This window comes from Poromitra crassiceps, assembly GCF_964638095.1.
Source record: "Poromitra crassiceps genome assembly, chromosome: 1".
NCBI classification, from domain to species: domain Eukaryota; kingdom Metazoa; phylum Chordata; class Actinopteri; order Beryciformes; family Melamphaidae; genus Poromitra; species Poromitra crassiceps.
In genome coordinates, this window is record NC_139623.1 from 91,320,613 (window position 1) to 91,348,504 (window position 27,892).

Sequence of the window (27,892 nt, forward strand, 5' to 3'; positions counted from 1 at the left end):
TTTAATTTATTTATTTAGCAATTCAATTTTTGCAGGCAAATAACAAAGTGAGGTAGTTTACTTAGCAGAAAAATGGAAAGGCCCCAGAATAAACGTGGGAGACACACTGCTGTAGTTTGTATTGAAACAAGGCTAGGTCAAAACCTACAGTAGCACATGGCCAGCGCAGAAAAGCGTTGACGAGCCTGTTGGTTGTAGCAGGCAGTGACATTGTTAATGTGGAGGGCTGTCGGTGGCAAAAGTATGAAGGATATAATGGAAAATCAGTATGGTAAGGGTCGGATTAGATTTTTTAGGACCGTTGAGAACTCTACATGACACTGTCATGTAGAGTGTGACAGCCATCAAGAAAGGAGGACAGCACTCCAAGTTGAATACTTTTATTGCCACACAGATGTTTGGGCTGCAGCCCTTTTTCAGCGTGTGAAATGGCAATAATACACAGGTGATTCACAGTTGGGCATGAGCACATTTTATTTTATTTCTATGCATGACAGCCTCACATCTCTCTCTCTCTCTCTCTCCATCTCTCGCTCTCCCCATCTAGGCTATCTTTTCTCTCTGGCCCTGTCCCTCTCAGTGAGTAGGAAGCTGCTGACGTGACGCTGTGGCACGGTCACACCTACAAAATGCTTTTGGGCATAAACACGCCCATATGGAGCTTTGCGCTGAGATGACGCGAAGAGCAGCGGGCTGACACGGCCACAATTAGGGCTTTGCGCGGCACTATTCCAGCACAAAATGGGCGCTGTGTGTGTGTGTGTGTGTGTGTGACAGAGCCAGCAGCTTCAGACAAAATCATAATTTTACATTAGCTGTTTTTCTGCATTTCTCCATTTTAACCCTCACATAAATCACTTATCAGTCCCAATCCACTGTCTGAAAAACTCCAATCTATAAGTCTTTAATACATGTATTATTATTATCATTATTTCATTATTATTATTATTATTATTATTATTATTATTATTATTATTATTATTATTATTATTATTATTATTATTATTATTATTATTATTATTATTATCATTACTCTCATAGGACATAAAAAAGTCACAAACCTTTACATAGAGTCTTATAGTTGGTACAACAGTCTCCTTTGGCCAGACAGTCATCAGAGCAGTGGCAGGCATGCTGGTCGTTTCGACTCTCCCCGCAGCGATCCTTACTGCACTCATACCCTCCCTCTGGATATGGAAAGACACATGATGGGATGTGATATCAATATACTGTAAGAGTATTTTGGCTGTGTATCAATCAGCTCCTGTGCAGCCATGGCACTGACACTGCCAAGGTCAGGCCAGGGGCTTCATTACCACTGGGGCCACACATGCCAGAGATGTATGCACTCATTGTTTTGAATGCTTGACCAAATTCTCAAGACACCGGTGAGTTCACCTCACCTCACCGCACCGGACCAGATCCTCCGTTGAAGCTAAAAGTGAGATGTGTGTACTCCTACACGCTGTCAGGGTGAAAGAGCACAGTGCAGCCTCAAACCAAACTATAGCAACATTTTCAGACAGTGGGAGGATTACACTGGCAAGAGACGGTAGTAAGCCAAATACCACCTAGCTGAAGTACGGAACATATAAATCAGACCACCAACCCTGGAAGTAGCAGCGGGGATTTCAGAGAGAAGGGAGGAGAGAGAGAGGGGGATGAAGGAAGACACTTTTAAAGGGAAGGGAACAAAGGAGAAATAGAGGAGGAGAGAGGAGAAGAGAGAAACAGAGGAGAGGAAAAGAGAGGAGAGGCGACTAGAGGAGAAGAGAGGAGAGGAAAGGAGACAAGAGAAGAGTGAAACAGGAGAGGAAGAGAGGAGGCTAGAGGAGAGGAGATAGGAGAGAAAGAGAGGAGAGGAGAAGAGGAGACTAGTGGAGAGGAGAGGAGACTAGTGGAGAGGAGAGGGAAAAACTAAATAGAGGAGAAGCAGAGAGGGTGATGCAGTAGCCTACCTGTGCGGAGGCAGAGCTGCTGGAAGTCAGAGCAGCAGCTGTTGTAGGTCTTACACAGGTTATCACAGCGGCAGTTCGGCGGCTCGGCTTCAGCCAACTCAAAACATCTGCTCCTGCAGGAGCCAGAGGTCGCCACGTAGAGGGGCGCAGAGCGAGCTGGGGACCAGACAGACCATGAATACATGAATAGAAAATGATCCATTATACTTTTTTAGTTTGAATATTGGTAACAATTTAATATGAAGGAATACGGCTCATTTATACTCTATTTTCATACAGATAGATAGATACTTTATTGATCCTTTGCAGGAAATTGATGTGTAAAGTGATGCAGCCACATTCAACAGTCAGGACAACAGGAGACAAAAACTGACACTGAAACATGTAGCTAGGCACAATAATACCAAAAAAAGGTTGATAAGAGTACTACGTACTAGAGTTGCTAAATCTACTACGGCAATAAATAAATAAAAATATATCTAAGCATTGTGCTAAAATACTGAAAGTGCAAAAATGTGCATAAAGTGACTTAAGTATTGTGGAGTCTCGTCAGCCTACCCCCTGACAGGTGAGAGCAGGAGGACAGCCAGCCACCACAGTGACGTCAGAGCAGGGGGATCCCAACAGAAACGCTGTCTGGGACGCGTCATCACTGATAGGTACTTCCCCAATTATGTCCTGAATCAGTGGGACCGCTAGCAGCCGGGCGCTGTTAGGAACAGAGCGCCCGGCTGGAACAGATCCCCAATCAGTGGCCCTAGAAAAACAGACGCCGCTCTGAAGCTCACTGTGTGGCCGGTTTTCCTCCAGGTGGAAGCGCTCCTTGCTGTCGGGCGGTAAGTCAGATTTCCACTCCTCTCCCTAAACATTCTCGTGTCATAAAATGATGTTGCCTGACAGACCCTCTCTCCTCTCGTCCACAGGCACGTTACGGGAGCACTTAAACGAGGAACGGAGCCCTGGCTACGTGGTGGGGAGCAAACCCCCTCACTGGCCCCAGGCTAACCCAGCCTACTTTAGTTATACCTATTTCATGGACATACCCCGATAAGGGAAGAGTTTTCATTTTGGTGAATAAAACAACGCTTCGGCGGTTAAAACTGTTTTATGTGTCTTGGATTGAATCAGAGATGCCACAAGTGGTGGAGAATGCAGGCACTCTGATTCAACGCCAACCGCACGCACCATGGAGCAAGCACAGGCTCTGGTGGCCCTAATCCAAAGCCAAACTGACCTACAGCAGGCAGTACACGAACTGATAAAAAAAATAGAGAAAGACGGCTCGACTTCCCGGGCTCCAGGAGATGTCCTCACTAAGCAGACCCCCGACGATGATATCGAGGCATACATGGAGCTCTTCGAAAGAACGGCGGTGCGAGAGGGATGGCCCGCAGCCCACTGGGGAGGCATCATCGCGCCCTTCCTCACGGGCCAGGCACAGAGGGTTTGCCGGGACATGTCCATGGGAGAGGCCCGCGACTTTGTGAAGCTGCGCACCGCCATCCTCGCCAGTTACGGCTACAGCCTTCCTGCTCGCGCACAACGGTACCATGGCTGGAGGTACACCCCGGACCAACCGCCCCGCTCCCAAGTCGCCGATTTGCTGAGGCTCACCCAGAGTTGGCTCACCTCCACCGGGGAGCCCCCGTGGATAGAACGCCTCGTAATAGACAGATGTATCCGCTCCTTGCCGCCCGACGCCCGAAAATATGCTGCCCAGGTGAGCCCCTCATCGCTGAACGCATTGGTGGCCTTGCTAGAGAACCACCAAGTCAGCGCCGACATGATGCGCCACACGCAGAACGAGCCCCTCCGAAAGCCCGCCATAGCCGACAGACCCAGCCGAGACAGCCGACGCCGGCCACCGCCGCTACAGCCCCCGACCCAGAGGGACCCTCGTGCCCAGGCCGACCGAGTGAGTCGGCAGCTGAGGAGGTGCTATGTCTGCGGACAAGAGGACCACCTCTCCTGGTCCTGCCCCGACCGGGATGTGTCGATGCCTTCCGCCGCCGGAGACGAACCACGGCCCTCCCTCCACACCGGAGGAGCCCCTCGCCAGCAGGCGACACTGCCGGTCCGGGTGGGCCGCATCGACACCCACGCCCTCCTAGACTCCGGTAGTGTGGTGACGCTCGTGCGGGCTGACCTCGTGGAGGTCCTCACTACAGAGACAATGCCGGTGACGTGCGTCCACGGGGACGTGAAGAGCTATCCGGTCAGTTATATACGGATCCAGACCCCGAAAGGCGACGTAAAAGTAGCCGCCGGCGTGGTGCCCAACCTCCCGGTCCCGCTCCTGATTGGCACCGACTGCCCCCTATTCAGCCGGTACTGGAGTCACGGTCGTCGGCCGGAGAAGCCCCGACGAGAGAAACCGAGGGGAAAAAGGATGGCCCGGCCGCGCCTGGCCTGCCCAGCCTTCCGGCCGGGATCAGATGGACCGCAGTCCGAAACATCAGCCGCGGAAGACGGTCCAACCCGGCCAGCCGAGTCGGACACGCCTCCTCTCGACGAGGACCCTTTCGCGGAGTTTCCGCTCCCGGACGACCCTGGACCTCCGGGCCGCGGAGAGTTTGCCTCGGCCCAGTGGGCCGATCCGAATTTGGAAGCCGGCCGCCGCGCCGTCGCTGGCATCGATGGCCAGCACTGTTCCGGGGTGAGACAAAACTTTCCACAGTTTATTGTTAAACATGGGTTGTTGTATCGAGTCGCCAAAACTCCGGGGGGGGATTTAATAGAACAATTGTTAGTACCAAAAACATACGTATCCAGAGTGTTGTATTTGGCCCACACTCACCAACTGGGGGCCCACTTAGGGGTCCAAAAAACGTATGATAGAGTGCTACGCAGATTCTATTGGCCCGGCATAAAGAAAGCCATTGAACTGTTCTGTCGTTGTTGTGGCGAGTGCCAGAAAACGGCACCCCGGCCAATGTACCGGAACCCACTGATTCCACTGCCAATCATCGAGGTCCCGTTCTCCAGGCTGGCCATGGATATCGTGGGGCCTCTCCCGAAGTCCAGCCGAGGACACCGATACATACTGGTAATAGTGGATTATGCTACTCGTTACCCTGAGGCAATACCTTTACGCACCGCTAATGCCAAAAATGTCGCTCGAGAACTGTTCCTGCTATTTAGCAGAGTGGGAATAGCGGAGCAGGTACTCACAGACCAAGGGTCCTGTTTTATGTCCAGAGTAATGACGGCGTTATACAAATGGCTGAAAATCACCCGTATCAGAACTTCTGTTTATCACCCCCAGACCGATGGACTTGTCGAGAGATTCAACCAAACCCTGAAAAAGATGCTAAAAAAGCTGATTGACGTGGACGGAAAAGATTGGGACCAACTCCTCCCATACGTGCTGTTCGCCATACGGGAGGTGCCACAGGCCTCCACCGGATACTCACCGTTCGAACTCCTCTACGGCCGAAACCCCCCTGGCCTACTCGACCTGGCCAAGGAGGCCTGGGAAAGCCAGCCCTCCCCCCTCCGGAATGTTATCGAACATGTGGAGCGGCTCCAGGAGAGAGCCAAAAAGGTCTGGCCACTGGTACGGAGTCACATGGAGGAAGCCCAGGCAGCCCAGGCGCGCACCTATAACAGGGGAGCCAAACCCCGGCAGTTCCAGGTAGGAGAGAAGGTCCTGGTGCTGGTGCCCAGCCATGACTGCAAATTTCCTGGCCAAATGGCAGGGACCATTTGAAGTAACCGAGAAGGTCGGGCCAGTGAATTACCGGGTCTGTCAGCCGGGGAGGAGGAAAGGCCACCAGATATACCACATAAACATTCTGAAGCCATGGCACGACGCCGAGAGACCCGGCCCCCTAGCCCTCCTCACCCTCGCACAACCCAGGCCACCGCAGACGATCCCCGTGGACATCGGACAGGACCTGGGGCCAGAGCAACTACAAGATCTCAAGGAACTCCTAGGAAGGAGTCATGATGTTTTCTCCGAGCTGCCAGGACGGACACACGCTATCCAACACGACATTGAGACGACGCCGGGAAAAGTGGTGCGACAGCGGCCCTACCGCATCCCCGAGGCCCGGAGAGAAGCCATCCGGGGCGAAGTGAAGAAAATGCTCGAGTTGGGCGTAATAGAAGAGTCCCACAGCCCCTGGTCCAGCCCCATTGTCATTGTGCCGAAGCCAGACGGGACGCTTCGGTTTTGCAATGATTTTAGAAAACTGAACGAAATATCCACTTTTGACGCATACCCGATGCCAAGGGTAGATGAATTAATCGAGCGGCTGGGGCCCGCTCGATTCGTGAGCACCCTGGACCTCACCAAAGGCTATTGGCAGGTACCCCTAACCAGACGGGCTAGAGCCAAAACCGCATTCGCGACCCCCGACGGCCTATTTCAATACCGCGTCCTCCCCTTTGGAGTACACGGCGCCCCGGCCACATTTCAGCGACTGATGGACAGAGTCCTCCGGCCCCATCGCGCTTATGCGGCGGCATATCTAGACGATATCGTCATACACAGCAGCAGCTGGGAGCAGCACATGACACAGCTGGAAGCGGTGCTGGGAGCCCTCCGCCGAGCCGGACTCACCGCCAACGCCAAGAAATGTAAATTGGCATGGACAGAGACAAACTACCTGGGATACACCATAGGCCGGGGGTGCGTAAAACCCCAAATAACCAAAGTGGAGAGGATACAAAATTGGCCCCAGCCCAGGACGAAAAAACAAGTAAAATCCTTCCTGGGCCTGATTGCATATTATTTAAAATTTGTAAAAATTTTTGCCACCATAGCAGCCCCGTTGTATGACTTAACGCGCCAGAAGCTGCCCCACCATGTCAAATGGACGGAGGAAACAAACGCCGCATTCTGTGCCCTAAAGGAGGCGCTCTGCCGAGAGCCGGTGCTGATAGCCCCAGACTTCGCTAAGCCATTCATCCTACACACAGACGCCTCAGGAACAGGAATAGGAGCAGTGCTGGCGCAGGTAATAGATGGGGATGAACACCCCGTTACCTTTATAAGTAGAAAATTGCTTAAACATGAGAGAAACTACTCAACCGTAGAGAAGGAATGCCTGGCGGTGAAGTGGGCCATTCACTACCTACGCTACTACCTATGGGGCAGGGTATTCACCCTCATCACGGACCACGCCCCCCTAAAATGGATGGCGACGAACAAGGATAAAAATGAGCGGGTAACGCGGTGGTTCTTGGAACTTCAGAACTATAAGTTCAAAGTGGAACACAAACCAGGAAGAGAGATACCACACGCAGACGCCATGTCACGCCGAGATGAAGCAGGGGAAAGTGAAGCTCCCCGCACTGGCAGCGAGCTTAGGGGGAGGATGTGTGGAGTCTCGTCAGCCTACCCCCTGACAGGTGAGAGCAGGAGGACAGCCAGCCACCACAGTGACGTCAGAGCAGGGGGATCCCAACAGAAACGCTGTCTGGGACGCGTCATCACTGATAGGTACTTCCCCAATTATGTCCTGAATCAGTGGGACCGCTAGCAGCCGGGCGCTGTTAGGAACAGAGCGCCCGGCTGGAACAGATCCCCAATCAGTGGCCCTAGAAAAACAGACGCCGCTCTGAAGCTCACTGTGTGGCCGGTTTTCCTCCAGGTGGAAGCGCTCCTTGCTGTCGGGCGGTAAGTCAGATTTCCACTCCTCTCCCTAAACATTCTCGTGTCATAAAATGATGTTGCCTGACAGACCCTCTCTCCTCTCGTCCACAGGCACGTTACGGGAGCACTTAAACGAGGAACGGAGCCCTGGCTACGTGGTGGGGAGCAAACCCCCTCACTGGCCCCAGGCTAACCCAGCCTACTTTAGTTATACCTATTTCATGGACATACCCCGATAAGGGAAGAGTTTTCATTTTGGTGAATAAAACAACGCTTCGGCGGTTAAAACTGTTTTATGTGTCTTGGATTGAATCAGAGATGCCACAGTATCTAAACTAAAATGTATATTTAAAAAAAAGTAATAATATTTTTAAAAATATACACAAAGGTTACCCCGCACAGCCATACTACCCATATGACTAAAATATGTATGTATATACACGCACACACACACACACACACACACACACACACACACACACACACACACACACACACACACACACACACACACAGATACATATATATATATATATATATATATATATATATATACACATGCACACATATATATACAGTATATATACATATATACATACAAACATACACACACACACACACACACACACACACACACACACACACACACACACACACATATACATATACACATATGCTGGGAAGTGCATATACACAGCATACGGTCTATTTACTGTGCAAATTAAAAAGCCTAATGGCAGGTAATAGGAAGGACTTCCTGTAACGTAAGAGCCTCCATGAGGGTGGACCAGTCAAGCTTGTTGTCGAGCTGTACTAGGTATTTGTAGCTGGAGACAAGGTCCACCTCCGTTCCCTGGATGGTAACTGGAGCTGGTTTGGGCATCTTCCGCGCAAAGTCCACAACCATCTCCTTAGTCTTGGATATGTTGAGCTAAAGATGGTTGTGGTTACACCAAACCACAAAGTCTTCGATTTTGCCCCTGTACTCCCCCTCACCTCCTCCCTTGATACATCCAACAACTGCAGAGTCGTCAGAGAATTTCTGAAGAAAGCAGCTGTCTGAGTTGTATTGGATGTGTGTGTGTATACAATGTGAAGAAGAATGGGGAGAAGACAGTTCCTTGTGGGGCGCCGGGCTGCTCAGGATTTTTACAGAGACACAGTTCTGTAGGCGCACATACTGTGGTCTGCAGGTCAGGTAGTCCCTGACCCAAGAGACTAATGCTGGCTCCACCTGCATCCTCCTCATCTTCTCACACTGCAGCCCTGGCTGGATTGTATTGAAGGCGCTTGAGAAATCAAAGAATGTAATCCTCACAGTTGCACCAGAAGTGTCTAGATGTGCAAGGGCCCTCTGTTGCATGTAAAGGAGGGCATCTTCCACTCCAATGTTAGGTTGGTATGCAAACTGTAGAGGATCCATATATCCACTCGCCCTGGGCCTGATGTAGGAGAGGACCAGTCTCTCAAGGGTTTTCATGCAGTGTGAGGTGAGGGCTACTAACAGGCCTGTAATCATTTGAGTCAGTGGGGCGTGTCTTTTGGGAAGAGGGACCAGACAAGATGTTTTCCATAATGTGGGTATCCTCTGTAACCGCAGGCTCATATTGAATAGATGTGTGAGAATTCCACACAACTGTCCAGAACAGATCTTCAGCAGACTGAAGCTGATTTTGTCAGGTCCAGCCGCTTTTCCCTGCTTCAGTTTATTTAGTTCCCTCCTGACCTGACAAGAGTCAAATGATATAGGGGAGGTTATAGGTGCAGTGGTGGAAGGAGGGGAGTGGAGCACAGACAAAGGACAAGTTGGGGTGGGGCTGTCAAATCTGTTAAAAAACAGATTCAGGTCATCAGCCAGGTCCTGATCTCCATCAGGCAGCAATCCTCCCTTCCGCTCTAGACCCGTGATCTTCCTCATGCCTGCCCAGACCTGCTTCACTCCATCCTGCTGCAGCTGTTGTTCCAGTTTGTGCCTGTAGGCTTGTTTCCCCTCCTTAATCTTCACCTTCAGCTCCCTTTGTAATACCTTTGCTCTTTCTCTGTCCCCCTCCCTGAAAGCCTTTTTCTTCCGGTTTAACAGGGCTTTCAGATTACTGGTAACCCAAGGTTTGTTGTTAGGGAAACAATGGATTTCTCTGCTGGGTATATTATTATCAACACAGAAATAAATACGAAAATAAATGCGCCCGTTTCAAACGGTGTAATCGTCACTGCCCACATACTTCCATGCGTCTTTCACGTTGGTATCATGTTAAGCAATACATCCACCAGTGGGCAGTAGAGAGTCAAATCCATGAGTGTGTGTGTGGTTCTGCTCCGTCTCATGCGTATCCATAAGCTTTCAGAGGACAGACAGAAAACGCACGAAACGAACGCAGAGTACGGACAGAAGGCTCTGTCCGTCTCCGTCTTTAACGTAGAGTATAATTGGGCCTTTATTCACCATTAACTAGTTGCTTATTAGCATGCATATTAGTAGCATATTGGCTGTTTTAGTCATTATAAAGCACCATTATTGGTAACACTTTCTATGAAGGTCATGTCTATAATGCATTATGAGCACATTCACATGACATTATAATGCATTTATAAGGCTTTATAAAACTCTTTGTAAATGCGTTGTACCTCCATGCCAAAGTGACAACAGTGTTTGAAAGAATAATCTATATTTTTTGTTTTACACTTGCAGTCACCAAATACTGCTGTTAACACGTTAAGTGCCATAGCCGAGGTATCTCGTCTTACATAATCCAACGCTTGAGTGCCAGAGCCGAGATTTCTCGTCTTACATAAACATTTTTTTTTTTTGACGGTGGGACATCAATCAACAACTTTTACATCTTCGAGATCACTATTGGAGCAAGAGAATGTGTATAATCTATTTTACCGACCCACTAAGTGTTGACAGTGCTCCCCCAGACGAGCGAAATCAAAGAAAAAACTGCCGCTGGAGCAAGCCATTCAAGGAAATGGCGAGGCGATTTTACAGTAATCCATTCCAAGCTTGTCTTGCCCAAGAGCGGCCGCGCGCAGGCAGCAGCACACAGAGAGCGGAGAGCGATTTGCAAAATAGATTATAGGTGAAACACACTTTGAAACACCTCAGAAAGGCCAGAATCAACATCTGCCCATCGCCCACGCATTCCCCGGCCCATCTTGACTCGCACAAGGAGCGTCCGCACGCAGGCAAGCAGGCAGGCAGGCACGCAGGCAGGCAGGCAGGCAGCAGCAACGCGCTTCTGACACGCCCGCTGTAGAGCCAGGAGGAAGGAGGAGAAGACACACGGAGGGAGGAGTTTGAATGAGAGGGGTGTTTCCTGTTGTTATGGAGGAAATTACTGTTCAAAACTATTGTTTAGAATGTCTGACGGTCTTACTGATGCCAAAAATGAATGGTTAAAGTGACTGTTCTATCGATTTCACAAAAAGCCATTTATCTCTGAATAAATTTCCAGACGCTGAAACCATGCTGTACTCAACGGCTAATATCTACATAACTACTAACTCTGCAAACTAACTCTTTTAGACAGAGAAAGCACACATTCTATTAGTTATTTTTAGATGATTGGTGTTCATGAATTCTTAACAGAAAATAATCCTCGGCTCTTGTAAAATGAGCCAGAATCCTCAAAAAAAAACCTGGCACAACTTACCTACAGGATGAAAAAATGGCTGACACTCAATGTGTTAAGTCCTGCGCGCGCTCGATTTCTAAGGTGGAGACTCGGAGACGATGCGCCATGGGTGCCCTTCTTTTTTGGTTGTTCTTCTTCTGTGGTGTTTTATAGCAGTTGGGATCCTTTATGTTGCATTACTGCCTCCTTCTGGATTTCTCCATCCACTGTTTCCATTCATTCTGTAAAATCCGATCCTCCTCTCCCCCATCAAGGTAGGGGCTCCCTTTTTTTGGTTGTGACCACCGACCAAACATGTGAACTCAACTCATGCCATGTCATCCACATCAGTGGGTATGACATCACTTGCCAATTGTGGTGCATGACATGACATCATCAGTGGTTATGACATCATCCTTAACGTCACTGACCAGTGAGCAAACATGTCAACTCATGCCACGTCATTCACATCAGTGGGTATGACATCACTTGCCGATTGTGGTGCATGACATGACTTACGATCTTAATTATGCTTTAGTGGCACTAGCACCTAAGGCCCATACTGAACAAAGCATATTAAGATCGTAATTCATGTACAACAACTTCCTTACTATCAATAAGCCATAATTAGGTGGCTATTGAGGGAAAACTATTCGTTAATGGCCTAGTAGTTGTAGAATATGATCATGCCGAATAAGGCATTAATAAATGCGTGATGTATCAGACGAAATGGCAGCACTCACAATCAAGTTTCAAAGAGTTTAATCCAGCACAGCAGGGGTACAAAACAGACTCGTTTCAGCCTTCCTCAGCACTGAGGAGAGGTGAACGTTGAAACGCGTCAGCAAGGAAAGGCGAAGGCTGAACCACGTCCATTTTGTGCTGCTGCTGTGCTGGTGTCATGGTCTTGGCTTGTGTACTTGTGGCTGTCAATTAGAAAGAGGCGTTAGCCGAGGAAGTGCATGGCGTAATGCGCATATCCATAAAGAGTGCTGCCATTTTGTCTGATACTGATGCTCTGTTGGGAGGGCACCTGATACTGATACATTGGCACTATGGATTGTTTAACATCATGTCCTGTGTATTTAAAACCTAAGAGCACACCAGTTCTATTGACTTGAATTACTAAATGCTTTACAATGACTAATAAACAGACTACCGGTAATGTGCATGCTAATTAGCAACTAGTAGTTCATGGTGAATATGTCTACCTTAATATAAAGTGTTACTGATTGTTTATATCAGGGGTAGTAATGGGTAGTAGTGGGTAAGTACCACTATGTACCAAACCAGACTTCAGACCAAGTACCACTATGTACCAAACCAGACTTCAGACCAAGTATCACTATGTACCAAACCAAACTTCAGACCAAGTATCACTATGTACCAAACCAGACTTCAGACCAAGTATCACTATGTAACAAACCAGACTTCAGACCAAGTATCACTATGTACCAAACCAAACTTCAGACCAAGTACCACTATGTACCAAACCAGACTTCAGACCAAGTATCACTATGTAACAAACCAGACTTCAGACCAAGTATCACTATGTACCAAACCAAACTTCAGACCAAGTACCACTATGTACCAAACCAAACTTCAGACCAAGTATCACTATGTACCAAACCAAACTTCAGACCAAGTATCACTATGTACCAAACCAAACTTCAGATCACTATGAACACACCTGCCAACGTTAGGCTGTGAAAAAGAGGGCCCCTTTGAAAATGTTTTTTCCCTCGCCAAAATTTTGCCAAAATTTGCAGTGTTATTTAGCTACATTCCTGACAAGCTAGCATGACATGCTTGGTACCCATCGATGCCTTAGGTCTTCTAGTTTCATATGATACAAGAAAATTCCCTCTGGCTTTAAAACTGAGCCTGCTACAGCCCTTGAATGCAATTTTTCAAAATTGTGATATTTCCAAAGTATCAGCGGACCACAGTTTGGGAACCAACGGTATCTCATATTTATGTCTTAGGAGAAGCGTCGTACTCAACACCAGATATTTTGGGAAAGAATCTATGGGGTCTCAATCAGGGACTCACTTTAGCCACTTTCACACATGCCTGGAATTCAGGAGTTATCTAGAGGGCATCCGGATGGCAGCAGTGGGGCTGGAAGTACTTTTATGTAGGGGGTGCTGCAAGGCCGTAGCCACCGATTCAATATTGGGGGGGACGGCTGCCACTTTTTTTTGGCCACTTTGTCGCGAGATTAGAGGAATATTAACATTAAGATTAGACTGTTGTGTCATTATTCAGTCACCTTTTCTCACTCACCTCCATGTCACCACTTGCTCCCACTGCTGTGTTGGAATCCTCATTCTCTCTCCCACCCTTTTTGGACTTTTAGCCATATTTAAAGGAATATTTAATTTTAAATTAACATTAGGATTATACTGTTGTGATGTCATTATTCAGTGTCTTCTCCTCTTCTCTGCAGCATTACTCAATTTAACCTCAGGAATCAGGGACAGTGATAGCCTACCTGCTATTCCTCCCATATATCCAGGGCCGGATTAATAGCCTTTTAGTCATAAAGATGATATCTTCCAGACTGAAATGTTATAACAGAAGTGGAGTATTGGCCAGAATTACATGAACATTTGGACACTTGTATTTTTTTTTTTTTTTTTTTACATCACCGCACCCAGCTTCCCGCGCCCTTGGATGGCAGTGTATGTGCGAACACGTTTTGGAGAGCTATGCCCGCTCCTGCGATCCTCCTCCTAGCCGTAGGGAAGTGTACCCCCAGGCCTACTATCAGGGGCGGATTGCCCCCCCCCCTCCAGAGCTCCGTGAAGTAGCCAGCTCAGTGAGTGCATGAGGACAGAGACAGAAAGCCAGCGTGACAGATTATTATTATATAAATAGTCGATGTGAATGAGCGAGCAAAAAAACATCATGCCGTCTCAGTTTTTCCAATGAAGCGCCTCAAACCTGCTCCGTGTGTGACTGTGCGTCAGCCAACATGTTGCTGGATTGAAAGGCTCATGGCTCCGATCCGATTTCCTTTTACACACATTTAATGAGCATTTTTGGATGCGAGGGTCGTCCCGCTTCCCAGTATTGGACATCGCTAGGTAGGGTATCTGGATCTGGTTGCGTTCATGCCTTTGATTTAACGTTTACACAGCGTTTGTGAAGATTCAAGGGCAGAACCGCAAATTCCAAGTAGCGTCAAGTCAGGCAGTATAAAACGAAAACTTCCGGGTATAACCTTCGCAATAATGGCAATTAAATAAAGTAAATCCACGTGTAATGTTTTTTTGTGTGTGTTGCGAAAGACACAGAACAGAGATAAACTGGAAGAATATCTGCTTCCTTTGAAAAGTCAATTTTAACCCGTAGTGAGTCGACCATTCTGATTTTTTGTTACTAAGTAATACAACATTTATTTTATTTTGAAGGTAAAAACGTCTAGCTTCCTGTATTCTGTATAATTCTAGTAGGATTGATGCATTTTAGGACTGAACATAGCAAAGACCTGTTTTCTTTGTAGTGCTTGCGACTCGAGGAAATCGATGCATCTGGGCATGAGTTGTAGGGTTGTTTAATTAATTACTAACGTTATGTGCAAACGATTATATGCCGTGAACGTTAGGCAATTATCGCCCATTATGTATTTTTAGTTTTCACAACTCCCCATTGTGTGGTCATGCCCAAATTCCCCCACCCCCGCCCCCGCCCCCTCTCTACTTTGCAAACTCTGCAGAGGTGCAACTCATGTGTGAAAGCAACATGCCTCATGTCTGAAAGGGTACACAGTACTTCACGTATCATCCGGGGCAGGCTCAGTGGGAAGCAACCCTCACCTGATCTGGAGTTCATGTGTGAAAGTGGCTTTTGTGATTTAGACTGATATGACGGGTGTATTTTTACATAAATGATCTTGCTTCGTGCAGCTTTCTAATTAAATTGAATGAAAAGGCAGAACAGACCAAGGACAGAACAGAGCTTACAGACATGAAACAGCTACTAGTGAAAGAAAGAACACTCCCAGTCCATTCTGCAAGCTGGCAGTAATCCTGTTTACAAGTAGCGGGTTTTAACTTCCCAAAATAATTTTGCGATTTTATTGGAGCATGTAAAAAAACAGATGGCAGTGATGAAGGCTTCCCTGCAGTGCAGACTGGTGATGTGGATACCATGGTAATGTGTATACCACGTGTTGGCAACAGCTGTGCAGGGTTGACCCCCAGCATTAACTTGATAGACACGTCTCAATCGAAATGGAAATCTTACATCTTACATACACAGGCTGTTGTGGCTGCTTATGGTTCTTCCACACACTACTGAGGCTCCTGACTGTTTGTTAATGAATAAATTGTAAAATTGCCAATATGTCTTGTTTCTTCCTTGTTACTGATAGACTTCAATCATCCAATCCACCAAACACCAAACAAGAGTCAACAGCAACAGCAGAATAGCTGTTTGGCATTGGCAGAGAAGATTTTGTTACATTTTTCATGAGCGCAACCCACATACTCAGCTGTGCTGCTCATTCCACAAAAGCATGTTCCTTACAAATGGGGCAGCATTTAAAAGAGAAATAAACAGGCTTTCCAACGGTATAAAGTTTATTGCCAAGAAGCATTGTTACAACAGATAAATAATCTACCAAACACAAATTTCAGAACTTTTTGTTCGATGTTTATTTTTTATTTAGATGAAAATCTTTGGGATTATAACTTTAAATCAGGATTCTGAGAATAAAGTCAGAGTTTTGAGATTAAAGTCAGAATTCTCAGACTAAGGTCAGAATTCTGCAGGGGAAAAGAAGCATACTATGTAAGATCACTGACGATGTCACTGATGACATTATCTATGGTGTACCGGAATTTGAATGTTGCGGGTCCCTAGATTTTAGCAACGTCAAAATAGGGTCACGAGCCGAAAAAGGTTGGGAACCCCTGGTCTAGTGTTTTGATTGCACTGTTTGCTGTGATGTTCAAGAGAGGATATGAACTTGATTTAATTTATAACAAGATATCATATCGCCATTGTGTTCTATTCCCTCATGAGAAACACTGAAAAACCTCATCCCAGGACCCAAACTGAGCTAATTCTGTCACTGGTCCTCTCACATACTAGTGCTCTTGTCTAGTGAGGACCCAAAAGACACAGGCTTGTGACCCATTTTGGACCCTGACCTGCAGTTTGAGAACCCCCAGACTAAATGAAGATATCCTGGAGATCTGAGAGACAGACAGACAGCCAGAGAGGACTTGAACTGTTACATTCCTAACAAGATGTTCCTTGTCCGCTCGCTCATGAAAAAAAACACACAACCGTGCCAGCAGAGAAAACCAAGGGGATGCCAACAGGAGTTTTTGCATGTGTGTTTCTGAGTGTGTGAATGTGAATTTGGTGTTCCAAATTATTCATGGTGTCCCGCCAGTTGGCACAGTAGTGTACTATCTGTGTGTAGGGGCACAGTAAACATCAATACCCTATTTGCTCCGTCCCAGCCGGTGGAAAAGGTGAGACAGTCGGGGTGTGAGGTGAGATGTCCCGGTGATTCAGCCAACTAGCCCGCATACAACCGTACTCTCAGCTACACAGGTTCAAATCCCAGCTCTATGAATACAGCTCTCATTCTCTGACCACTTCCCAGTATCTGCCACAAAAACCAATCCGATACTTGAGGAAACAAACGGTTAAACAAGCTGTAAATCATGCACATCCAAACTCTGGATTCTGGACTCTATGCCAATGGAGGTTTTTGAAAGCTCCCCTTTTTGCAAAGACGTGGAACAACAAAAACAGCACAAAAAACTGCAGGTGTCATTCACACCGCTATGACAATCTCTCCATGGGAACCATAGTCTTGCTTTTTTCTGCCGGCAGGGTTAGAAAATCTGGGGCAGAAAATGAGCTCCAATGCTTTCTTAATATTGACTCAAGGTAGAGCTGCACAAACACACTCTCTCTCCCCAAAAAACACACACACGGGCTGCCCAATCACGAGCATGCAGGGTCACAGTGATCCGTTGTCCCCCCTCTCCCTCCACTCCACCCCACACTCTCTGCTTGCTCATTTCGTATGCACTGGCACTGGCAGACACTTCACATAGAAAATAATCCTGCAAGAAAACTATACGTTAGTTTGAGAAATTCCTACAGAGCTACAGTTGCCAGTGTGGAAAGTTAGTTCTCACCTAATTGCATGTACTGTACTGTAGCTCATGTTTAGAGGAGCAATCTCTCAGACAGCCATGGGTGCACGGATGTCGCTCCAGCTGAGGTCAGGGTGATTGATTGCCCTCAAAGCTCACAGTGGTTTCAAGACTTTAGTCCGTTAAAAAAAAGAAAAAAATCATAGGTTTTTTCTTTTTTTATGTCTGGCTTGGACAGGGAGCATATAGCTTTAGGCATGTCCGGTGCACACCTGGCCAAGATACATTAACATGTGTCCAAAATACACTGTGCATTGCCTGCACTGAGCCATTCTGACCACTAAATAAAGGTAAACGTAGCCTATGTGTGTGTTTTTTTTGTTCTGTTTTGCTTTGCTGATCCCATGTGTAATGGGATGGGTATATTGAACAAAGTTCTGAAAATCGACATTACATTGATTTGATGAATGCACATAAGAAAAAGCACGTGTGTGGTTCTCATTCATATTACTGCAGGCAGCACGATACTATAATGTGTGTGATGTAACAATCATTCATCTCCACTGTTATACATGTGTGCGATGTAGCAATCATTCATCTCCACTGTTATACATGGGGTTGGAATGTAATGAAATAGAGGCACGGTATGCTGGGTGCTGTTACCTTTACACACATATAAAAGTCTAATTTGCTCTGCAAAACAGCATGGATTACATTTCAGAAGGATAAATATTCAATAAACTATCATGCATAATGTAATGAATGATACTTAAATTGATACTTAAAAGACCACTTTGACAATTTTCAACCAGCTTTGTCATTACAGAAAGTTTAACTTCCCCTCATCTTGCCTGGACTAAGAGCTCCCCATTTATTCACAGAACTTCCTAGTCCAAGTGATGTCATAATGATCTAATTTGGAGCAGCTTTACCATGGGGTCACTATTACTATCACTATCACTATCATTGTTCTCTCTACCTTCATTCACAGAATTTCCTGGAGCAAATGACATAATTTGGACCAGGAAGCTCTGTGAATAAACAGGGAGCTCTCAGTCCAGGAAAGCTGGAGGTAAGTTAACCATTGTCCATTTGAATAAATACTATTAATTTTGTAATGATACAAAGCTGGTTGAAAATCGGCAAAGTGGCCCTTTACACAACAGAGTCAACTCTGACCTGCCCCAGATGTGCTTCAGAAGAAGAAACGCTTCTGTTTGGTAACAGAAGAAGAAGAGAAAACCACAGAAGAAGAACATATAAGCACATCCGGGGCAGGTCAGAGTTGACTCCGTCTGTTGTGTTGTGTAGCTTAGCAGCCTGCTTAGCATATAGACATGATCTGATTTCAAGATTATAGACGATTCAATTAAACTCCCGCTCGTATGGAATAAGGCCATATATCGATTACAAACAGCAGTGGGAGATAAAGCGGAAGGTGTTATCTATGTGATGGACACTCGGACAGCAAACAGAGCAGGCTGTTGGCAGCACGGAGGTTCGTTACATAGCTAATTCATGTTCTCATAATTATATAACAACCATAATGAACCGCGACATGACAGAAAATATGTTATTTACAGTGTGAACAACGTTTTGGCCAGTTCCAGGACTCTACTCAGATCTGAATATCTTCTAGGGGGATCAGAATGAAACCAAAGATATTTGGGTGAGTAAAACATCATATTTTAAGCTGGAAATAAGGTCTGGGGTGTAAAAAACAGGAATTCTCCTTTACAATTCAACTCCCCTACTTGCATTTTTAATGTGATCCTTTATTAACTTTCATAGGGAAATTCTCTTTCCTCTTGCCTCCCTCCTTCAGACAGGTCAGAGGTCAAGGTCTGGTACAAAACAGATCTGGAGCTGGTAGATTCTCTTGTCTTGCTCAAGGTTACTGCAGCAGGGCGGATGCTTGCCAACACAGGGCTCGAGTCTGGGTCATTCAGCTGAAAGACGGTCTCTCTAACCACTAATTTACGGTTCACTTTGATGACAGTAAAATTTTCTAGGTCTATGACTAAAAATGGAAATTAACTTTTGATTGTCGTTTTTTCCAATAACAACAAATAGGCCTGAAGTCCCACAGCGTACTCACACTCTGTCCTGGCTGACGGCGCCTCCTCTCCTGAGCGTTTGGGTCGGTCGTAGACGTATCCCAAACATACGTCAGCGCCACACAGGATGGACAGGATCCACACGAGCTGAAACAACAACATGGCGAACATTAAAAGGGTTAACCAGTAATACACTGTAACTGTTGCACAGGCCAACCACAGGTCATGGGGTGTATTTGTAATTCACTGTTAGTGAGTCAACTTTCTGGGCAGCAGAATCAATCAGCAGCCTGACAAACACAATAAACCAATGAGAACAAGATTCACAACAATTTAAAATAATCTATTCCTCATGATTCAGGCTGTTTAAACTTTTCCCAGCACATGCTCCAAATTAGACATTTTGCCTTGTCCTTGCAGCCAGGCTCATGAAAACATTGTTTCTCTGTTTTACTGTGAGGAAATATAGTAGGCATAAGTAGACCTGTCACCTCTTTTTGAGAATTTCAAGGATTAGAAAGCATTTATTTTACAGTGAAACAATTAAGCACAACGTGCTCTTGTTCAAACAACTCAACAGACTTGTATTCACTGTCACATCTATAATAATAATACTAATAATACTAATAATAATATCATACTAATAATATTGTAGCGAACCGGGGTCTGGGTGGATAAAGCCAGCACGTTGTTCCTTGGCCAAAATCCCTTTGGTCGGATAGTTAACGTCTTGGGCTTGTAAGTTGGAGACCTCGGGTTCGAAACCAGCCTCGCCTGTGCCGTTACCAGTGTTGGGCAAGTTACTTTCAAAATGTAATATACTACATATTACTAGTTACTTTTTTATTTGAAAGTAATACGTTACTTTACAATATTACTGTCTGTGTAGAGTAACTCATTACTTATTACACTACTTTTGCATTACTTTCACTGTAATAACAACAGTAGCAGAACGACATCGCCACCCCGGAACCATCTCGAAAAATAATTTCAACCGCCTTGAAGTCAGTGTAAACAATAGAAAATTCTAAATGTTATCCTTTTCGTTTGTTATTGTCATCTGTAGTGGTTATTTGCATAAAAACACAGTTTGATTAGGAGATTATTTAAATGTGCTTTGATTTAAAAAAAAGTCACTCAATTTGTAACTTGAGTTACTTGACAAAGTAACTGGTATAATATTACTGAAATCCTATAAGTAATAAGTTATATTACTGAGTTACTGCTAAAAGTAATATATTACATGTAATATGTTACTTTTGTAATGAGTTACCCCCAACACTGGCCGTTACAATATTAATAACATCAACAATAATAATAATCATCATCATAATCATACTCATGTTAATAATTAGTCCTTCTGATCACATATTGAAATAACTTGACTTCAAATTGCCTTTACATGTTTTGCTCTTTCTGACTACTGGAATGAAAATCCCCCTTGTGTTTTTGGCTTGCCATGGTTTCGCATTAGGTGTCATTTCATCAACCCACCACATTTACGGGAGCTTCTCTAGCTACTCTGCTCGTTAAAATGCATGAAACGCATCATTCATCTTGAAGTCGGCTTAAAAAAACATTATTGGCTGGCTGGAGGCTGGAGCCAAAGGATTGCGGCATAGTGCCACCAAAACAAATTCACAATACGTGATTCGTCCAAATTCATTGCAATGACAATGACATTCTGAGAAATGGCAGGTTCACTAAAAGCGTATAGAGAGGATATTGCAATCATGTGCGAAGGGATCAACTCTTTGAGATCTTTGTTTAAAATAGGCCAAACAAAGGTCACGATAGCTCCATACCCTGACCGGCGGGCAGTTGAAAGTGAATGAGGACCACCCGCAGCCGCATAACAATTGCCTTTGATGATAGCCTATTTTTTGTTTTGTTTTATCATTCGCCAATTGAAAATGATCGGCGAATCTACAATTGTTCTGCAAATGATGACCAGCAGGAGGATATGGGACAACTAAATGAGAGCTAAGGACATCCTGGTACTCCCTTCCTGGGGGAGGGAGACCGCAACATAATGCTAGCACGATACATGATACAGTAATCAATGGAGAAGCGCGCAATTACGCACGGCACGGATTTACGCACGGCGACGAATAACCCGTAGCTCAAACCGGTACACACGGGCTCTTACCGTACCAGTTCGTGCAGCAACATGTTCTTCTGTCAGGATGAATGTAGTCCTGTGCTGTAGGTCGGAGAATGAGTGATGCTGACTCCCAAACCCAAGGACCACCAGGGAGGAGGACCGTTGGAGAAAGCAGGGGAGTGGAGGAGGCTGAAAGGAGCGCACGGGATTCTTATTGGTTTTGGGGACGAGAGGAGGGCTTTTATCTGGCGGCGATTTAGATGATGAGGCAGGGAGAAGGAAAAGAGAAACGGGGGGGGGAGCACAGCAATAAAATACCATGCAGTAAGTGGGAACATACTGTAACTTCACAATGGCTTAACAGATCTACCCGTTTAAAAAATTTTTTTAAATCACAGTTAGCCTCACACCAATCTGGCATCAATGATTACAGCAGCACCTACATGGAAACCAGAGACAGAGGGAGAGAAAGAGAGGAAATGTGGGTCAGTCTACTGGAAGTTCCTACAGTACAGACCAGCTGTGGGGGTAGAGTTGTGTGTGAGAGAGAGGTGGGGGTGGTAGATCAAAGGATTCCGGGTCAACCCAGGATACTGAACCTAAAACCTGCTCTCAAGCACAAGGCACCCCCCCCCCCCCCAACGTGAGTTATGGTCCCACGACAGAGGCTGAAGCAAATCTAACTCATTTCCTGTTGAGATCCCTGCTAGTTCTCCTGGTAAAAGGAGCCGACACCTACAGCGGCTGTCCGATGAAAACACTGCATGTTGAAATGGCCAGCCATTTCGTAACGGTCTTATTTACAACAATACATCTTGTTTTGTTATGTTAATAGATTTGCTTGGTTGCCATTATAGCGTCGACTATGTCTGGCCGATGTCACCCTGTGAGTTGACTCAACAGCTTCAGAGGTGGCAGTCTGCAGTGAAACCATCTTCACCTGCCATAACAAGCTGCCATCCACCCCAAGCTCCTGCACCCTACATTGTACCTCTTTCAGTAAGTGTTTCCTTATGCACAAATACAAGGAGCAATTAATTCATTTTAATTTTAAAACATGAAAAAAAAAATCCAAAACATAATTTTCACCAAGTGTACAAAATATTAAGACCAAGTTCCTCAAATTAAGTTGCAAGTCCTTGCACAAACCATGTCTCAGTTGTGCATAGGACTTCCTAAATCCTACTGTAACATGTCTCCTCTCATGGACATTTCTCCTGCAAGACTCAAGTGGACAAAATATATGAAAACCAACAAGGGCTCATAGCTCTCAGCTGATGAGCCCATTTCACTGACAGAACAGGCGGACACAGTATGTTGTACACTTAGTGTAGCAATTTACAATCTGAATAAAGGAAATCACAAATAACAAACATCTCAGCATAAAATCACAGGACCTGCGGTTCCCCAAAGTACCTTAAAGGGAGTTTGGATTCTTTAAAGTTTTTGAAGCAGAGTAGTACCAGCATGGAAGCAAAGCATTGCTGTGGACAGGGCCAGCAGGAAAATGTATTTTAGCCACATAAAAGCCAACCCTTTCCCTTGCCACTACATTTTCTCACCCATACAACTTCTATACATTGTGAGATTAACCAACTTCAACAACAGTTACATGAATGTTATTTTATTTTCACTGTTTGGGCAAGGCAAAGATGAAATTAGTGCGAAGGCTGTATTTAAAAAAGTAAATACATCAGATTTTCAACCCTTTGCGGCACAAATTGATGTCAATGGGCACATTTTAATTGTGTTTTCCCCTGTTTAAAGAATCATACACTCAGACCTATGCTACCAAGTGTTAAAAATCAACCATTTGTGCCTGTGTAAATCCCACCATAGATGCCTTTGGGAAACCGTGTCCAATCTAATTTAGTTAAAACATGGCTTATGAATGAAATCAATAATAAAAAGAAAAACTATATGCTATAAAATGTTATTAGTATGACAATTTTCAGTTCTACAGTACAGTTAAGTTGCTCTGTTTAATTTCCATCTATGAGCAAACAGGGAAATATAATTTGCAGGATGTTATGAACTGTTAAGACACCGGAGGTCCAGTCAAAACAGAATGGTTTAAATCCACACCGCGACCCATCAAAGTTCCCCTTCACAGGCCACTTACTGAATGCTGTGGGGATGAGGCACACCAGAGTGGTGTCTGTGTGGGGGAAACACGTACGGCCTGGGAAAGAGTGTGTGTGTGGAGAGAGGTGTATGTGGTCGCCTGCCTCAGACGCCCTGGGTGTGTGTGTGTGTGTGTGTGTTTGTTTGTGGAGAGAGGTGTATGTGGTCGCTTGCCTCAGACGGCCTGGAAGCGGTGTAGAGAGCAGAAGCAAAGTGTGTGTGGTGTTGGGACACAGGGCCGCCTCTGGAAGGCTCACTGTAAAGACACTACAGACTCAGTCCAGGTTTGAGTTTTTTTTACAACACTCTTATAAGTCACACTCTTAAGGTTTCCAGAGGTTTTTTTGTCCGTCAAAAATTTCCCCAAACGAGTATCTGCCAGAATAATGACCTCAACATCAGCTATCCTGCTTCCAACACCTACGAACAGTGAACTAACTAGTATGAGAGTAGCTGAGGTAGTGGTCCATGCAATGGACGCCAATATGTAACCCACACATATTTTTAAAGACATTTGGAAAACAGTGACGTCCATCACAAGAGACATGAATGGGCTTCTTCCTTCATCTACACTGATAGAATTGGCAACATTTTTGTGACTGCAATTTGTAGTAAAAAACAAAACAAAACTGTATTTTTATTTAAAATACTGAAAGCGTATTTAGATTTTAACCAAAGATGTGTTGCTTCCACTTGTGCTATTTTGTGTCGGCAATTAAACGACTACTGATTATTATTTGTTGTTGTTGGTGAGGCACAATTGTAAACGGTCCACAGAGAGGAGCTGTGACTGAAATCAGAGCTTCAGTCAGACAGTGAGGGCGAGTGCAGGGACCTGCCGCTGGCCGGGCTGTTGCTGTAGGCGTGTGAGGTGTCCCTCTCGCGCTCCTTCTCCTTGTCCTTGCTCTCATGTTTGTGCTTGTGCTTGTGTTTGTGCTTGTGCTTCTTCTTCTTCTTCTTGTGTTCATGGTGGTGGTGGTGGTGATGGTGGCCGTGCTCTCCTCCGTGCTTGGAGGACGAGGAGGTGGGCTCTTTGGAGAAGGAGGGCACCGGGGTGGCGGGCATGGAGAGCAGGGACTGCTCCACAGATGGTGGCTCCTTACCTAATGAGAGAGAGGGGATGGATTTCTGTGTGTGTGTATTATCTGGTATGGGTCTTTGGAGTAAATTATATTTAGGGGATGGCGTATGAAAGACTGACTTTGTGTGTGTGTGTGTGTGTGTGTGTGTGTGTGTGTGTGTGTGTGCTCTAACCTGGTGTGGAGGGTCTCTCTAGCAGATTGAGGTGATGGTGGATGAAGGCTTGGCTGTCGTGAACAGTCTCCATATCAATGTCTTCCTCTTCCATTGTGTTGAACTGCAAGACGGACAATAAGCAAATAATACCCCATGAAAATCAATGTCACCTGTACGTTGAGTTGATTATGGATATCAAATACAACAACATCCAAGGCATGTACATGTGAAAGTGCGAACACTTCTTTCCAAAATGGTCCCTGATGATACGCGTCTATGTTTAGACTGAGAGAGAAGAACATGACTTTGTCTTTGTGATCTCTTTGGATAGCAGGGACTATTATGTAAAGGCTAACAGAACATTGCAGATATCAGTCAGTGAACCAAAAGTGCACAAAACGATAATAATATAATTCAAAACTCTTGGGTGGATGGCAAGAGCAGAGCAGCTCAGACAGAAAATGGAAGCAGAATTATTTTACCCTGATCTTGTAGCGTCCTCCTCTGCTCCCGTCTTCGTCCTGTTGCTGCAGCACCTGTCCCGGCTCTGGAGGAGAGCCCAGAGGGGTGTCAGCCTTCCTCTTCATGCCTACCCCACACACCCCTGATGCAATAGGGTCTGGCTCCTCATCCATCTGCCACAAAGTGGACAAAATGACATCATAAGTGCACACTACTTTTTGGCTTTCCGATCATGTAACAGTTCCTGTCCGAGACCATTTTGCACCCTTGCTAGTACACTATGATGGATTAATTCAAGAATGCAAAATGCGAGTGAAATCAACCCGCCAATGGATGGGTTGGTTCATCACTTAACACATTCACTGCCAGCCATTTTTTTTTTACTGTAGGTAGCTTCTGCCAGAGGGTTTTTTTGAGGATTCTGGCTCATCTTTCAAGACCCGAGGATTCTTTTCTGCTAAGATTTTGTGAACACAAAATATCTCAAAAGAACTAATAGAATGTGTGCTTTCTCTGTCTAAAAGAGTTAGTTTGTAGAGTTAGTAGTTATGTAGGCATTAGCACTTGAATACAGCATGGTTTCAGCGTCTGAAAATTTAAGCTGAGATAAATAGCTTTTTGTGAAATTCGATAGAACAGTCACTTTAACCATTCATTTTTGGCATCAGTAAGACGTCAGACATCTAAACAATAGTTTTGAACAGTAATTTCCTCCATAACAGCAGGAAACCCCCCTCTACTTCAAACTCCTCCCTCCGTGTGTGTTCTTCTTGGCTTCAGCGGGCGTGTCACAAGCTTGTTTCTGCTGCTGCTGCTGCTCCTGTCTGCTGGCGGCCGCTGGGCGAGGATGGGCTCGCTCATTTCTTGGGGTTTCGGTTGAGAAACCCCAAGAAACGGGGTTTCTTTTGCGATTCTGGTCTTATTTATGCTGCATGTTTCAAAGTGTGTTGCACCCATAATCTATTATGCAAATTTGCAATCCCCCACCGCCAGCAATCAGCACGAAAGCGAAAGCGTTTTCGCCAATCCATTTTACAGTATGAAAATGGTTTCATCGCGCGTTCCCCTGCAGTTTTGGCTCGGCTTTTTCTAGAATGGAGAGCACTGTCGCCACTTAGTGGGTCGGTGGAATGGGTTGTACACGTTCGGTGGCTTCAATATTTATATAAGAGATGTAAAAGGGTTAGATCAACGTCCCACCGTTTTTTTTTAACGTATTAACACGTCATTGGCAGTCAACCGTTGGATTTTTTTTGACGTATCAACACATCATTGGCAGTGAACGTGTTAACATGACTAAAAAAAATTATTGTGAGTATTTTTGAAAAATGTGGCTAGCCTGGTTCCAGACTTCTGAATTGCTTCCTATCCACTCGATGTTGTCAAGTGATTCAGAAACTCGGGTGTTGACCTAGTCAACGACGGCTTGTTCTCGCTCAGAGAAACGAGTCAATCACATCCTACACATTTTCAATTAATAAATGCCATACTTTTTCCAGGCCTTGATTTTGTCTGGTGTTCAATATCATTTACGCAGTTGCCCCTGCTAACTAGGTCATATCAATGTATAGGGGGAGATTGTTCTTCACAGCGACGACAAATATCAGAATAGGTGAGGTCATTGGCAAGGTTCCTACACAATTTCCATTCTAAAATTCCATATTTTTCCCAGACCCTATGTTCGTGACTGGATTTGATTTTGGTCTGTATTTGACGCTGACACCGGCTGGGTAATAAGAGCATCCCTTAATTACGTGTGTATGTGTCGGACCTGAACCACAACATTTTCCATACTTTAAAATAATAATAATAATAATAATAATAAATTCCCAAACTATTCAAGTCCTGGAAATGATCAAATTCATTTTTAATACTTGTCCAGACTTGCGTACCGTGCAACCAGCGACTTTGTGTCCAGGACTAAAATTTGGACCTTTGTGCGCAAAAGAAAAAAAGAAAAAGAAAAGAAAAAGAGGTTCAGTAGAATAACATTTGTTGAAGTAACAGTTTTGTCTTAAAGACAATACTGTATATTTGTCAAAAATGGCTGACATTCTTGTAAAATTGGTTATTATTAGTTAATGAAGTGCAGTTTTTGTGGACACCCAACTGATTGACCTGACAGTGAAATGGCTGAAACCCTGTTGACTTACAGTTGAGTAGCCCATGCCAATGCCGTGGATGCCGATACTGGCAGGGGTGTCTATAACAGCGCTAAGCCCCAGCTCAGGCTTGATGATGGGGTTGAGCACAGCTTTCTTCTCCTTCAGGTTCAGCACCAGGCCCAGTTCTGGCAGGGGCAGGCAGGACGGCCGAGTCAGACCAAACAACGCATAGTAGAGGTTCACAGCGTCGCAGCGCAGCCGCCAGTCATGGGAGGTACCTGGGAAAAGGAGAGGTAAGGTGGAAACATAAATGGTTAAAAAATATGGACGGAGCCACCATGACGTCACCCATTGGTTTTTGGACTCCCGTTTTGAAGCCCAAGTGTGGCCGCTGCCATCTTGGTTTTCAGACAGCTCGTGTGAGATTGTGCAAGACCAGGGGTTTCCCACAGAGCTGCAGCCCCACCTCCTAGTTCCGCGATCACTGGACAGGCGAGCCTGTCAATAA

At 45.5% G+C, this 27,892-nt stretch overlaps 2 protein-coding genes across 2 annotated transcripts in view; both read right to left on the reverse strand.

Moving 5' to 3' along the window:
• The window catches only part of enpp2 (ectonucleotide pyrophosphatase/phosphodiesterase 2), a gene marked incomplete at its 5' end in the record, with an annotated part of 80,604 nt that extends 61,089 nt beyond the window's left edge, over positions 1 to 19,515 (reverse strand). The window contains 3 exons of the mRNA XM_083633253.1: positions 1,062 to 1,187; positions 1,959 to 2,114; positions 19,395 to 19,515. Of these exons, the coding sequence (XP_083489379.1) occupies positions 1,062 to 1,187; positions 1,959 to 2,114; positions 19,395 to 19,515 (403 nt within the window). The remainder of the gene's footprint in view (positions 1 to 1,061; positions 1,188 to 1,958; positions 2,115 to 19,394) is intronic.
• A 3,042-nt stretch (positions 19,516 to 22,557) lies between these two features.
• taf2 (TAF2 RNA polymerase II, TATA box binding protein (TBP)-associated factor) overlaps positions 22,558 to 27,892 on the reverse strand; it is a gene marked incomplete at its 5' end in the record, with an annotated part of 57,862 nt that continues 52,527 nt past the window's right edge. Inside the window, 4 exons of the mRNA XM_083662391.1 lie at positions 22,558 to 24,684; positions 24,836 to 24,938; positions 25,300 to 25,452; positions 27,433 to 27,662. Coding sequence (XP_083518517.1) covers positions 24,386 to 24,684; positions 24,836 to 24,938; positions 25,300 to 25,452; positions 27,433 to 27,662 — 785 coding nt within the window. The 3' untranslated portion in view covers positions 22,558 to 24,385. The remainder of the gene's footprint in view (positions 24,685 to 24,835; positions 24,939 to 25,299; positions 25,453 to 27,432; positions 27,663 to 27,892) is intronic.